We start from the raw sequence: 15,153 nt of genomic DNA on the forward strand, positions 1-15,153 counted from the left end.
CATCAACGCTAGGCGCGCCACCGAATAGACAGATTGATTTCAACACTATTGTAGGAAACCTTCACTCCATTCATTGACAATGTTTTGATCTTAATCTGATGTGTACATGATCGTGCTAATTTAGAATCTTTATTTTAACTAAACTCCCTATCAAAAGTAGGATTTATATATAATGAATTGATTAGTCAGTGCCTAATAGTCGTCTCCTGAATTACAGATAAAATTCCGACTAGTAAATGCTGTAGAAGTACCCTAAATTAATCGCTATTTTCATTCGTAACTTGGTAGGTTAGATCTTTACTATGACAAGTGAATTATACAAAGTAATGTTTCTGATTTCTACAGGTTGAATTTGATGCCTAAAATTGTCATTATTTCTCTAAATTAGAACTATACACTATTATACTACGGTAAGCTATCTATAACACCTCAAATTGTGCTAAAGATATATTATATTGCTATATTAATCCCAGCAGACAGATATCGATGAAAATTGGATTGTTCCTTGTGAATTTGGCATAAAAAAAAGCACTATTAAATGTAAGTAGTACAATAACATGCTATCAGAAAATGTTAATAATGATAGAACCTGTTCCAGCTTGAAGCATTTCAAAATAAAGTTGCTATCAAGAATAGTGCCAAGTTTGTTTGACGCAACAAACTTCAAGATTTAATATCGATATGGATGCCCAGCACCAAACAGCCACCCCGCCACCACGACCTGGATACAGTTGCGTTGCCTGTAAGCGCCCGGATTCGGCCGATAATATCGTAGCCTGCGATACATGCAGTCTTTGGTGGCATTACACATGCGCCGGTGTCACCGATTCGGTAAGAGACCAGGAGTGGACATGTAGGAGATGCCTACCAGCTCCCACGGTACCACAGTCGGTACGATCCACTACGTCGAGTCGCAGAGCCATCCTCCAAATGAAACGGCTGGCTGAGCAGCAAGAACTAGAGAGAAAGCAGCTGGAATTGGAGAGGAAACAGTTGGAACTTCAGAAGAAGCACTCGCAGGAGAAATTCGATCTGGAAGAGACGTTAACGGAAGAGGAAGACAATCGTAGTGTCAGAAGCCGCGTGATCGAGATTGAGTCTCGAGAGAAGCAGGTATCCACATGGATTGATCAGCATACCCCCGCAACCAACCAACCGGTCGTCCCAGCTTCGCATGTAGCAGCGCTTACTGAGCTTCCACAGCCGATGCAGCCGCTGATCAACAATCTACCGGATGAGGAACAAGGAGCTGTAGGAGGATATGATTGTTTGAGACAGCCAGACCCCCAGAAAGCTACCACGCCCACCGATGAAGTGACGATCGAGCGAGCTGTGCAATCAGGTTTTCAACGACTGCAGCAGCAGCTGGCACAGTGCCAACAACAGCCAGAACCGACACTTGCACAGATTCAAGATCTGGAGGCACAATTGCAGAGATTTCGGATTCAACTACAGCAGCGAAACCAGTCAACTCCTCTCAAGCTACCTGTGCCAAGCACGAGTAAAGGTGCGATTCCCAAAGCGCAATGTATAACGCAGACGAACAGGACGCGAGAATCAGTTGAGAAGCAGACAGATCCTCTTGTAGATCAGCACGGCAGAGACACTGTTCCTCTAGCTAAATCGGTTCCGATGGCAGCTCCATTAGAGCAATCGCGACAGGTAATATTCTCGAATCGTTCTGCCAGCAATCTGATTTCAAACGAGCAACCGCGTTCCCATCAAGCGCGATCGGATCTTCTTCCACATGAAACAGATTCATACGAGCAGCCGCGTACGCTTCACGCGCCCTCGAACATTCTTCCTCCAGGATCGGATCCATTCAGACAGCAGCACTCGGCGCAGTTCAACTATTACGATGCTCCAGGCAATTCGAGCTCACTTGCGCAGCCGCAGGTCTATTCTGCACCGTCGAGTTTCCCAGCTGTATTACCGACCGCCGTTCTACGTCGACCATCCCAAGAACAACTCGCTGCAAGACAGGTGATGCCACGCGATCTGCCCGAGTTCTCAGGTGACCCAGAAGAATGGCCGATATTCTTTAGCAGTTTCACTAACTCCACGGCCGCTTGTGGGTTCAGTAATGTGGAGAATCTCGCCCGCCTGCAACGCTGCCTGAAAGGTAGCGCCTTGAAGTCAGTGCGATACTATCTCCTATCACCTGACTCCGTTCCGGATGTGATGGACACACTACGAACGTTGTATGGACGCCCGGAGGTTATTATCAACAGGCTTATTCGAACCGTGCGCGAGACGCCAAATCCCAAGTCCGAGAGATTGGACTCCCTAATTGACTTCGGAATGTCCGTCAGAAACCTGACCCAACATCTGGTTGCAGCCGGCCAGCAAGCGCACCTGGCGAACCCGGCGCTGCTTCAAGAATTAGTTGAAAAACTACCAGCCAACGTGAAACTGCAGTGGGCGCAGCATTTGTCATTTCGCCCTGATGCAAGTTTGCGGAATTTTAGCGATTTTATGTCAACAATAGTTGAGTCGGTTAGCAAAGTGGTTATTTTTTCCGGCGGACAGCAGGACAAGTCGCGGAGCAAAGACAAAAGTTTCGTCCATGCACACGCTGAGCAACCAACATCGGGTAACGCAGTGAAAGACAAAACGGAGCAGGATAAAGTTTGTCTATTCTGCGGAAAAGCTGGTCATCGGATGAAAGACTGCACTAAGTTCCAAAAACTCGCAGTAGACGATCGATGGAAAAATGTGCAGATGCTGAAGGTTTGCAGAACTTGTCTTAATCTACACGGGCGACGCACGTGCCGCATTTCAAGTCGATGTGGGATAGACGGTTGCCAATTCCGTCACCATCAACTGCTACACCAGAAGAGCGAAGAAATCAACAAGAAGACGCCGGAAGTCAGGAGGACAGAAGATCATGCACACCACCATCATGAGCAGTCCATTCTGTTCCGCATCATTCCCATAAAAATCCATGGGACTACAAAATCCGTCAATGCGTTTGCCTTTTTGGACGAAGGCTCTTCCGCAACGCTCGTCGAGCGCAGCTTAGTTGAAGAACTTGGGATTGAAGGTCCAAACGTCCCGCTCTGTCTCAAGTGGACGGCAAATATGACAAGAAACGAAGAAGAATCGCAGGTAGTATCATTGGAGGTATCTGGAGTTGATCAGAAGAATCGGCTCCACCTAGTGAACGTCCGCACCGTAGAAAGTTTGAACCTACCAACTCAAACGCTCCGCTTCGATGAACTTCAAAAGGACCACCCTCATCTGAAAGGCCTTCCAATCCATAACTACGAGAACGCTACTCCTAAGCTCCTTGTAGGCCTTCGAAATTTGCAGTTTGCAGTACCGCTGAAAGTCAAACAAGGACGAAGCGGTGTCATAGCGACCAAAACGCGTTTGGGATGGTGCGTATACGGCAGTCTGGACGAGGTGCAAAACAACGCGGAGTTCAGCTACCACGTGTGTGAATGTGAAGCCGAAGAGAAGCTGGAGCAACTAGTTAAAGAATACTTCAATGCTGAAGACTGTGGAGTACGCCATCAGGATATCCTGGAGTCCGATGCCGAAACGCGAGCACGGAAGATCATGGAAGCGACGACAAGCAGGATAGGAAACCGTTTTGAAACCGGGCTTGTGTGGAAGACAGACATCGTGGAGTTTCCTGACAGCTTTCCGATGGCGTTACGCCGTCTGCAGTGCCTCGAGAGGCGCATGGATAAAGACCCACTTCTAAAAGAGAACATCCACCGTCAAGTACAGGAATACCAACAAAAGGGCTTTGCACACCTAGCAACAGAAGACGAGCTTGCCGAGGTAGATCCCAGGCGGATCTGGTATCTTCCGTTAGGAGCAGTCTACAACCCCAAAAAACCGGGGAAGGTACGATTAATCTGGGACGCAGCGGCAAAAGTAGACGGAATCTCGTTGAACTCCCTTCTGCTACCCGGCCCGGACCTTCTTGTATCGTTGGTATCGGTGCAGTTTCTTTTTCGTCAATATCCAGTCGCCGTCAGTGGAGACATCAAAGAGATGTTCCACCAGACGAGAGTTATCGAACGTGACCGACCTTCTCAAAGCTTCCTGTTCCGCAGCAACCCGTTACAAAAGCCAGACGTCTATATAATGGACGTGTTAACCTTCGGAGCAACCAGCTCTCCAACGTCAGCTCAATTCGTTAAGAACCGAAATGCACAGGAGTTTGCCGACGAGTTCCCGAGAGCTGCTGATGCCATAATCAAACGGCATTACGTCGACGATTATCTCGACAGTTTTGAGACAATCGACGAGGCGAAGACGGTTTCTGGCGAGGTTAAATGGATCCATGCACAAGGAGGCTTCGAGATCCGAAATTGGTCGTCCAACCAAAAGGCAGTACTGGATCACTTGGGAGAAGCTCCGAAACAGGAAACGATAGATTTATCCTTGCAGTCGAAAACGGAGCGTGTGCTGGGAATGCTGTGGTGCACAAGAGAGGACGTGCTATGCTTCTCTACAGTCTTCAAGGACGAAATCGCGACGCTGATTGAAACGGGAACGAAACCGACTAAACGCCAGGTACTGAAATGTATCATGAGTCTGTTTGACCCGTTAGGCCTACTGGCGTGCGTCCTAGTACACGGGAAGGTAATAATGCAGAGCATATGGCGTAGCGGCATCAAATGGGATGAGTGTATCGACGAAAACGTCTACCAAGAATGGACGAAATGGATTGGCTTGTTGGACGACGTTAGCACTGTAAAAATACCTAGGTGCTACTTCCACAATGCGAGTTTGGATCTGTACCGTTCGTTGGAAGCACACGTTTTTGTCGACGCAAGTGAAGCTGCATACGCAGCTGTAGTTTACTTCCGTATTGTCAACCAAAACGGAACTGGAACATGCGCTTTAGTGTCTGCGAAAACAAAGGTGGCCCCACTAAGGTACGTCTCCATACCAAGGTTGGAGTTGATGGCGGCTGTCCTAGGGGTTAGATTGTTCTCATTCGTGCGCGACAACCATTCCGTCAAAATCAATCGAGCAATCTACTGGTCTGACTCTGAAGTTACCCTAGCTTGGATCCGCTCGGAACATCGGAAGTACCGCCCGTTTGTAGCCTGTCGTGTTGGTGAAATACTGTCGTCGACCAACGTGAACGATTGGAGACATGTTCCCAGCAAGATGAACGTTTCAGACGAAGCAACTAAGTGGACTGACGGGCTGTCTCTTGGAGCGTCAAGCCGCTGGTTCAATGGCCCAGCATATCTGCAACTGCCGGAAAATGAGTGGCCCAAATCGAAACGATCTATTGCGACTACTGATGAAGAGTTGAGAGTGTGTCATCTACATCAAGAATCCGACGTTCTGTGCTCTCCCATAGACTACAGCCGATTTTCCAACTGGAATCGGCTGCTACGTACAACGGCGTATGTGATCCGTTTCGGAACGCCTCGTAGTCGGAACACCTCGGGAAAAAGAATTTATCACTTGTTAACACATGAAGAATTGAAGGTAGCTGAGATTCTGCTGTGGAAATTAATACAATCAGAAGCATATCCGGATGAGATTGCGATTCTCTCGAAAAACCGGACTCTACCGATGGACAAACAACTAGTTCTGGATAAATCAAGTCCACTTTGGAGTCTGTCACCTATGCTTGACGAAAATGGGATTCTTCGCATCGATAGCCGCATTACAGCAGCCCAAGGAGTAGCAGAAGACCTAAAGTTTCCAATTATATTACCTAGGAAGCATTCGGTTACCATCCTCATCGTCAACGATTATCATCGGAAGTTCCTGCACGGGAATTCTGAAACGGTGGCCAACGAAATACGGCAACGATTTTATGTTGCTCATCTGCGCACCGTAGTTAAAGGACTGGAGAAGAGATGTCAATGGTGCAGAGTATATAAGGCCAAGCCTTCGACGCCAAGAATGAGCCCTCTTCCGGAAGCACGTTTATCGCCTGGTGTACGCCCGTTCACCAACATCGGAGTCGATTATTTCGGGCCAATCCTGGTGAAAGTGAATCGAACCGTAGCTAAACGCTGGGTGTGCTTGATTACGTGCCTCACAATCCGCGCTGTGCATGTAGAGGTTGCATATGACCTTTCGACGAAGTCTTGTATTGCCTGTCTACGCCGCTTTGTCTGTCGCAGGGGAGCACCGAAGGAAATTTATTCCGACAATGGACGGAACTTCACCGGAGCAAATCGCGTGCTGAGGGATCAAATCGACCAAATCGAACGAGAAACAGCTACGACCTTTATCAGCACGGAGACGAAGTGGTTCTTCATTCCGCCATCGTGTCCTCATATGGGTGGGTCATGGGAGCGAATGGTTCGTTCTATCAAAACAGCTATGACCAGCCTTCCACAAGATGAGAAACTCAACGACGAGGGATTGTTGACGGTACTAGCGGAGGCCGAAGCTATCGTTAACTCCCGACCACTTACCTACCTACCGTTACACTCGGCTGAACAAGAAGCACTCACACCCAACCATTTCATTATGGGAAGTTCAGGCGGAGTTACACAACCGATCATGACAAAAAAGGACTACGTGAGTGACATCTACGCATCTTGGGACCTGATTCAACGACGGACTAATCATTTCTGGAAACGGTGGGTCCTGGAATACCTGCCTACACTTACTAAGCGTACAAAGTGGTTTGGAGAAGTGAAGCCGCTCAAAATTGGAGACCTTGTTGTAGTAATCGATGAAACCAGAAGGAATGGCTGGATACGCGGACGTGTTGTAGAAGTAGCTACAGGCAGAGATGGCAGAATTAGGCAGGCGATGATTCAGACATCTGGTGGACTGTTCCGGCGGCCTGTCTCCAAATTGGCTGTACTGGACGTGGTAGGACGCAGTGAGGCTGCTGGACCCATGCATCCTCACGGGGAGGGGGATGTTGCCACGACCACAGCACCGGCAACCCGGCCTGCGACGTCTGGAGATTCCCTCCATCAACGCTAGGCGCGCCACCGAATAGACAGATTGATTTCAACACTATTGTAGGAAACCTTCACTCCATTCATTGACAATGTTTTGATCTTAATCTGATGTGTACATGATCGTGCTAATTTAGAATCTTTATTTTAACTAAACTCCCTATCAAAAGTAGGATTTATATATAATGAATTGATTAGTCAGTGCCTAATAGTCGTCTCCTGAATTACAGATAAAATTCCGACTAGTAAATGCTGTAGAAGTACCCTAAATTAATCGCTATTTTCATTCGTAACTTGGTAGGTTAGATCTTTACTATGACAAGTGAATTATACAAAGTAATGTTTCTGATTTCTACAGGTTGAATTTGATGCCTAAAATTGTCATTATTTCTCTAAATTAGAACTATACACTATTATACTACGGTAAGCTATCTATAACACCTCAAATTGTGCTAAAGATATATTATATTGCTATATTAATCCCAGCAGACAGATATCGATGAAAATTGGATTGTTCCTTGTGAATTTGGCATAAAAAAAAGCACTATTAAATGTAAGTAGTACAATAACATGCTATCAGAAAATGTTAATAATGATAGAACCTGTTCCAGCTTGAAGCATTTCAAAATAAAGTTGCTATCAAGAATAGTGCCAAGTTTGTTTGACGCAACATCCAGTGTTTTGAAAAAGCTAAATATAAAAACAAATATTACATTTATAATTACAGCAGATAACACATAAGTGTTTATAAATCATGTAAATTTACGAATGTATAGCATGACCAATAAAGAACAGTAAGGACTGTGACTGGGAACCCCATAAATATTTATTTTTTTCTTATTTATTTATTTATTTATTCAATTACGTAATAGCACAAGTAACCACTATTGGTTTTCAAAGTATATGCTACTATTTCTATATCCAACTATTTCTAGTATCTAAATGCTAATGTACTTTAATTTCATTTGGAAAGAGTATCGATGCAAGTTTTGGATGAATGATAGTTGCCTTTTTGCCTACAATGTGCTGGTAATTCATTCCAAATTTTAATGACTCGTTGACGAAATGAATTTTTTAAGTAATTTGAACGACATCTAGGTACAATGAGCAACGGCGCTCTTGTTGATCGTACGTAAGTGAAAAAGTTTTCGAGGTACTTTGGAGGGTTGGTAAGAGTCTTAAATGTTTGATTACAAAGCCTGGTTTTGAGATGATTGACAAAGGTGCGTCCCAAAAGAAATGTTTCATAACTGGAGATATGGTCATATTTTTTGAGATTGTATACATACAGGGGATGGCCAAAATGTTTGGGATAGGCAACTTTTTTTCTCCCACAAAAAAATTCAACATGCTGTAACTTTTCATAGAGTGCATCAAAAAATCTCAAATTTTGACTGTTTGTCAACCTATTATGTATGCATCATTGGTACAAATTTGGGCTTGATTGATTAATTTTTCGCGAAGTTAGAACCGTTCGCGTAAAACACTATTTTTAGACAACTATTTTTTGAACTGTCATATCTTGGAAACCAGTGAACCGAATTAAATAAATTTTCTAACGTTTATCAACAATATATTGATATCTAATACGACGTTATAAAATGTAATATTTTCTCACGGCGAATTAAGTTATATCGAGTTGAAATTTTTACCCATATAGAGGAAAATAAGTAAAATTTACAATACCACCCAAAAATTATTAAATGTGTTCTTCCTTCAATCTAAATAGGCTCTAATATATCTGATTAGAGATTTTTTGAGAACAGAAGTGGAAAACCTTTGGATATCAACACTACAATTTATTGACACTGATGTAAAAAAAATACATTTTTTCGAGAAAAGTCCAAAAAATGTCAATCCATGATAACTTTTTCCAACGTTTGAAAAGTACCTATGTTTTAATAGCTTGCGAAACATTTACATATTGTTAGTGTACGTTCAAAATTTCATTCAATTTGGTTTACTGGTTTCCGAGATATGACAGCACAAAAATGAGTTGTCTAAAAAAAGGTGTTTTACCAGAACGGTTCTAACTTTGCAAAATATTAATCAATCGAGCCCAAATTTGTACCAATGATGCACATATAATAGCTTGACAAACAGTCAAAATTTGAGATTTTTTGATGCGCTCTATGAAAAGTTATAACATGTTGAACTTTTTTGTGAGAGAAAAAAAAGTTGCCTATCCCAAACATTTTGGCCATCCCCTGTATGTATCTAGTGACAGCATTGTAAACTAAATTGAGTTTTCTCAAATTTTTTTGCGAAACCAGTCCGAAAAGTATGTCTCCATAATCAAAAAGAAACACTAGTTGTGAACGTGCCAGACGAAGTCTAACATGTTGTGGAGTGAAATATCTTAGAGTTGCGAGAGAATGAAGAGCATTGTAGACTGTCCTGCATACAGAATTGACTTGGGCATTCCAGTTCAAATGATGGGCCATTATTATGCCGACATTTTTAACCGTTCCCGACACAGACATACGTTTCGTTTGAAACAAAATAGTTTGAGTTTTGGTCGTGTTATGTACAAGACCATTTCGTTCACACCATCTAATGATGTTATAAATATCACTGTTCATTTGTCTTACTATTTCTGATATGTAATCAGTTAAAACAGAAAGGTATAACTGACAATCATCTGCATACAAATGAAGTTTACAAAAAGATAACACGAGTGGTAAATCATTAATATACATTGAGAAAAGTAGAGGATCCAGAATAGATCCCCGTGGTACGCCGCAAGAAACTGAAACTCTGTCAGATTTAATACTGTTAAATTCAACATATTGAGTACGGTTTGATTAGTAGGAAAATATTAGTTTTACTGAAGGATTATCCAAGTTGAAATTATGCGACAGTTTTCTACAAAGAAGTTTATGATTAATGGAGTAAAACGCCTTACTAAAATCTAACAACGCCATTAAAGTAACATTTTTTTTAGCCAATGCTTCTCTTACATCATTTTCAATTATTATCAGGGTAGTGACCGTAGGGTGCCTGTACCAGTTATCGCACTACCTAAGAAAAACTATTTCTACAAAAATAAGAAGAAGACCGACGAATGTAAACAATAAGTCAAATGATTGATTTGTTTCAATACTTTACAGGAAAAATATAGAAATGGAGCCAAAACTACTTTTAGTAATTATTACGGCGTGTGCCAATGATAGGAACCCTGTTCCAGTTATGGACACATTTGTTAATTTGGGTTCCACTTCGCACTATTTACATGCATTCCTTATGGGAGTTGCCATAACTGGTACACTATGGCGAAATAGGGTGCAAGGAGGCCAAAAAGTTAAGGAAAATTATTTATTTCTACCATAATTTGAGCAAATTGTGAAGTTTGAAAGATTGCAATCATCTTTTGTGATCGTGATCTGTTGTTCACGCTTTTTTTCTTGTTGATTTGTATCTTTAAAGGTTGAAAATCAACTATGGCGAATTTGAGGTACTATAGCCATAACTGGTACACTGAGCCTACTTCAAGTTTTTCGGTATCCAGATTGCAAATCATACAGCAAATCATACCGAGTCAAATATTTGTTTAGCAGCTTCGAAAGAATGGATTCGAATATAGACAGTGCGAAGAGTATGCTTATCGGTCGATAAACTTTTTGAGAAGTCGGATTGTCATTTTTCTCAATTGGAATAACCTTGGAAATTTTTCAGTTCATAGGGTAGTCCGAACAAGTAATGAAAAAATTGAAAATATCAGTTATATACGGTAAGATAACACACAAGGACATTTTCAGCATTTTAAGAGGAATCAGATCATCTCCAACAGAATCGCAAGATGCTGACATAAACTCAGTAAATATTTCATCGCCAGTTACTCCTCTAAATGAACATTGTGGATGCGAAACAACGACATCCACGCTTTCCATAAACGAAATCGGAACATAGTGTGAAAGGAAATAGCAATTCAAGGATCCTGCAGCGACATCACCACCACCTTGTTTTGAATTCATCTGCTTAAGGACAAGGTATTTTGAGCTATGTACTCCAAATACCTTGTCCTTAAGGCGAAAATGGAAGCATTTCCTCATTTTTTGGTGTTTGATTTTTTATTAATTATCGAAGCAATATTTTCAAAATCGGTTTTGGTGCACATGTAGAGTATGGATCATGGTATCTTCTGAATTTTTTTTTTGTGGTGGAAAATGTTTTTCGTTTTTGCAGAAACCATTTTTGAATAATATCACTAGTTTACAAAATAAAACGAAAGTCGTGAACTTCCGTCAACGACCAAAAATTTTGAAGCATAATTTAGAGCTGATTTCGAAACCGTGCTTCAAAAAATTTTAAGTAGAACAGTTCTTGAGTTTAATACCATTCGATCATCTGAATGCAGGTTTAGCGTCAGATTGATGAAATTCAAGATATTGGCGAGTTTTGGGGTCGATCTCCTTAAATTTTAGCAAATTTTTCAAAAAATATATTAGAAAAATAATTTTTTCTATAAGAAAAAAAAAACAATTTAAACATTCTTTCTCAACGTTTATTTGACATATCATATGTGGGCGAGTTACAGTAAAAAATTTAGCTCAATCGGAGCATTGGTTACGGAGTATGGGATGTATGAAGTGAGCGACATTGCTTAAAAATAGAACAAAAATCGATTCCAAATCATCAACCTTGTATGGAAAGTCGAAAAAATTTCCGCTCTATTGTAATTTTTTTTCCATCGCGTTCTCGAACTCAGGGCATGATTCTCCACCAAAAACGATCATCAGTTTACCGAGTTCAAAAATGCTGTAAACTAGTGTATTTAACAAAAAAATGGTTTCTGCAAAAATGGAAAACATTTTCCACCTCAAAAAAATTCAGAAGATACCTTGATCCATACTCTTCATGTGCACGAAAACCGATTTTGAAAATATTGCTTCGTTATTTAATGAAAAATCAAAAACCAAATAAATGAGGAAATGCCTATTAATAAAGTTAACTCAAAGTGATGTCACGTTTCATCACTAATGGGGCTTTTAGCGAGCGGAGACAGCATGTTGACTTAAATTTACATAATTTATTATTGTAAAAAATCGAAACATTACTTACCCATTTCAGGAAATTTGTTTTCCAACATTAGGTAGAACAGTTTCTCTTCGCAGAGAGCCTTGAGCATCAAGTAGACAACATTCCAGCGTGTTACGTTAGACGGGGGTGCTAAATGAGCCTTATACTTATATTTAATGCGTCCCATACAGCTAGCTGGCATGTATGTGCGGCATTCCGTGTGCTTTCGGGCAGCAGCTCGTCGAGATCATCCGGCATTTCAATGGCATCGTCCAGTTCTTCCTCCCCAGTGTCTGCAGCAGCAAATTCGCCATCCAACGGTGGATTTTCCTGATCAACATTTTCCTCATCCCTGTCATCGTAGTCTTCCATAGCTTCATCGGTAGCGTTCAGGTCCATTCTACGAAAAACTTCCATTTCTTGGTAAACGGCTTCGACGGCAGTCATCTCTTCCCGCACGTTTGATTTTTCGGCCAACTCCGAAGACAGGGTATCACATGAGTGACTGTGAAAATTTGTTCTCGTTGTATTCCGTACACCTTCAATACTTCATTCTCAATAGTTTCTTATAACTTGGCGGCTGTTTGACTGCTGGTCATTTCTGTATTTACTGAAAAGAAATAAATTTAGTTTCGTTTAGTTTAGTTTAGTTTAGGGTTTGTGATGACCGAAAATGGGTCTACGTAGTATTAAGTGGCTGATAAAAAAATACTCACCCAAGCATCTGAAAACAACATTTCCTTCGTTGAAGAATTGAACCATGACTCCGAACGAATCATGATTCCGCCGAGAAGCGCTGTCGATTTTAAGCATTTTTCCCTTAAGTTAACTTCTGCCGAAATCCTGCGTCTTGCCAGATCCGCGGCTTAGGAGTACAACTGCGTCAGGATTTTGCGATTCATTTTAATTTTGAATGCTTCCCACTGCGGCTTCATCAAAGTTTCAAATCCTATCCACTCTGGAAAGCTAATTGGAAGCGCGTGCCGGTTCCCATTTGCAACGTCCGAGGAGCACTCTTTCACGGACAGTGCCAGGCCGCTTTTGCTTCTTGGTTGGCGGCGATTCCTCAGCGGATTTTACAGGTGCCAGTCAGTGGTATGCCAAGAGCTTCCAGCTTCTGGGTGTGCTGTGTACGAATATGACTCAGGAACTTTCCATGGTTCAGTTTCGCAACCTGCACATAGTTGCAATTGGCGGCCACCATACACTTGTACTGCTCGCCATGCACTGCCACTACTTTCCCGATTTCGTCCTTAAGACCACTGCTTTTTCCATTTTAAACACTTTTAATCGACCACTTGTTGATACACCCGGAATCATACACAACTTAGCAGACATTTTTTTTCTACCCCAATATAAACAAAACTGACAAACGAATGAACGTAATGCTAAATGACTCGCGAGACTATATGAGCTTCGCTCTCGTGAATCACACAAACCATGAATGAATGCATTTTCTCACTCACGGCGTTTCATGAGGTTATGTGAGATATGTAGGATTAAACTTGTGGATGTGAATTAGGCTGACGAGTCATTTCAATTGCTCACTAGGTATGAACCAAATGAATTGTTTCGCGCATGAGTTTGTTATTGTTTTTATCGGATGATTCTTTTCGTGCGAGAGAGCTCAATGAGACTCGGTTTTTTCCAACACTGAAAAAGATTGAAAATTGGTTGACCGCAACGCAAAATATTTATATTTTAGTAAATTCCATATTTAAAAAAAAAACTGTGGCGCTCGATTTTCAGGAAAAACTCGAAAAGTGTTTTACTTAAAATTTTTTGAAGCACGATCTTGTTATCAGTACATAATAATTATGCATCAAAAATTTTGGTCGTTAATAGAAGTTCGCGAGTTTCGTTTTATTTTGTAAACTAGTGTCATCCAAGCAATATATGTACTTTCACAACAAGAAACAACACAACACTAAACACCTACGCATCTATTGTTTTCGTTTTCGCACGAAACAATGGCGAACGCGATCGATTATGCTTCGATACCCACCCCATGGGAGAGCGATGCATGCATAGCATGGAACAACACAATACTCCACAGGGACTTATAGACTCTAGATTCCAGGAACATCCCCGGGAACCATGTATTCATTTAGATATATTTCGCTTGGTCCAGTTCGCGACTACGAAGGTTGATGAGCCGGGAAACACACTTTCTTCCTACGGGGTTTCTTATGAAATTATGAGTGAAAAAAAAGCAAAAAAATCTTCGCTCCTTCACTTTTTCACAGAAAACCGCAAATAAAATCATCATCTTCGCAGTCCCCAGTAGTGGTGTTTCGTCATTTTTTTTAATGGTTTTGATATTGGGTCAGTTTCCAGATTAAGTAAATTTATGCATATAAACTTGTATACATTATTACATACAAACGAACCAGAAAAGCCAATTATAATAAATTTACATTTACATGCATTAACTCAATCATGGCTAACGCAGAAAACAACAGGTTAATAAATCCAATACATATTATATACATATCAATATCAATAAAAGGGAAGCATAGCCACGCTGCAAATAATAGCTTTAAATATACGAAGATGGATTTTCATTCAGTATGCTGCAATCGCGAATATCTTCAGCCGCAATGGTTTGTTTAACTCTAGATATATGTATGTTTACCTTACCCCGGTTCATTACGATTTGCATATACTTACTATCCTATTACACTCAACAAAGTCCAATCAGTAAAGCTTATTCATCATAGCACGTATGTTAGGGTTCCACTTTGCTATGATTAAAATTATGCAAAATTTAGTTGAATCAATACGGATTGAAATATTTTTTACTCAATCAAGTCCTAAAATGAAGCTGAAGATTTTGTCATCAAAACATAAACCACGAAGGCCAACCCTACTACAACATCCTGCTTTCTTTCTACTCCCCCTCCTTTCCAGTGGTTCTACTACTTCGCAATCGTGGAGGATTTGATTCTGCGGTTCGGATGGACGCTGTCCATGAGCCTCATCGAGATGGGCTACATAGACCGCGAGATAATCGTGTCGATTCTCAGCCCACTGGAGGTGTTCCGGCGGTTTATCTGGAATTACTTCCGACTGGAGAACGAGCATTTAAACAACTGCGGTAATTTCCGTGCCGTGCGTGACATTTCCGTGGCTCCGATGGATTGTTCGGATCAGGTGAGTACATATTCGCGCATTTTCATTTCGAGCGGGGCGTGTGTAGGATGGAATTTGTTTACACGCTGACGATGCT

General features: G+C 41.6%; 1 protein-coding gene and 2 long non-coding RNA genes across 5 annotated transcripts in view; all 3 read left to right on the forward strand.

The window, feature by feature from the left end:
• Positions 1-15,153, forward strand: part of LOC109398107 (solute carrier family 53 member 1) — a 45,597-nt gene that overhangs the window by 20,023 nt on the left and 10,421 nt on the right. The window contains exon 4 of the mRNA XM_062852537.1: positions 14,835-15,077. Within this exon, the coding sequence (XP_062708521.1) occupies positions 14,835-15,077 (243 nt within the window). The remainder of the gene's footprint in view (positions 1-14,834; positions 15,078-15,153) is intronic.
• LOC134288258 (uncharacterized) lies at positions 93-518 on the forward strand. 2 transcript variants are annotated; one of them, XR_009997852.1, is made up of 3 exons: positions 93-156; positions 218-284; positions 346-512. It is a non-coding gene; the product is annotated as an uncharacterized LOC134288258 (long non-coding RNA). The 2 variants fall into 2 exon arrangements; XR_009997851.1 differs by having other exon boundaries at positions 102-284; positions 346-410; positions 477-518.
• LOC115259197 (uncharacterized) lies at positions 7,011-7,436 on the forward strand. 2 transcript variants are annotated; one of them, XR_009997853.1, is made up of 3 exons: positions 7,011-7,074; positions 7,136-7,202; positions 7,264-7,430. It is a non-coding gene; the product is annotated as an uncharacterized LOC115259197 (long non-coding RNA). The 2 variants fall into 2 exon arrangements; XR_003893994.2 differs by having other exon boundaries at positions 7,020-7,202; positions 7,264-7,328; positions 7,395-7,436.

Source organism: Aedes albopictus, chromosome 2 (assembly GCF_035046485.1).
Source record: "Aedes albopictus strain Foshan chromosome 2, AalbF5, whole genome shotgun sequence".
Classification (NCBI taxonomy): Eukaryota; Metazoa; Arthropoda; class Insecta; order Diptera; family Culicidae; genus Aedes; species Aedes albopictus.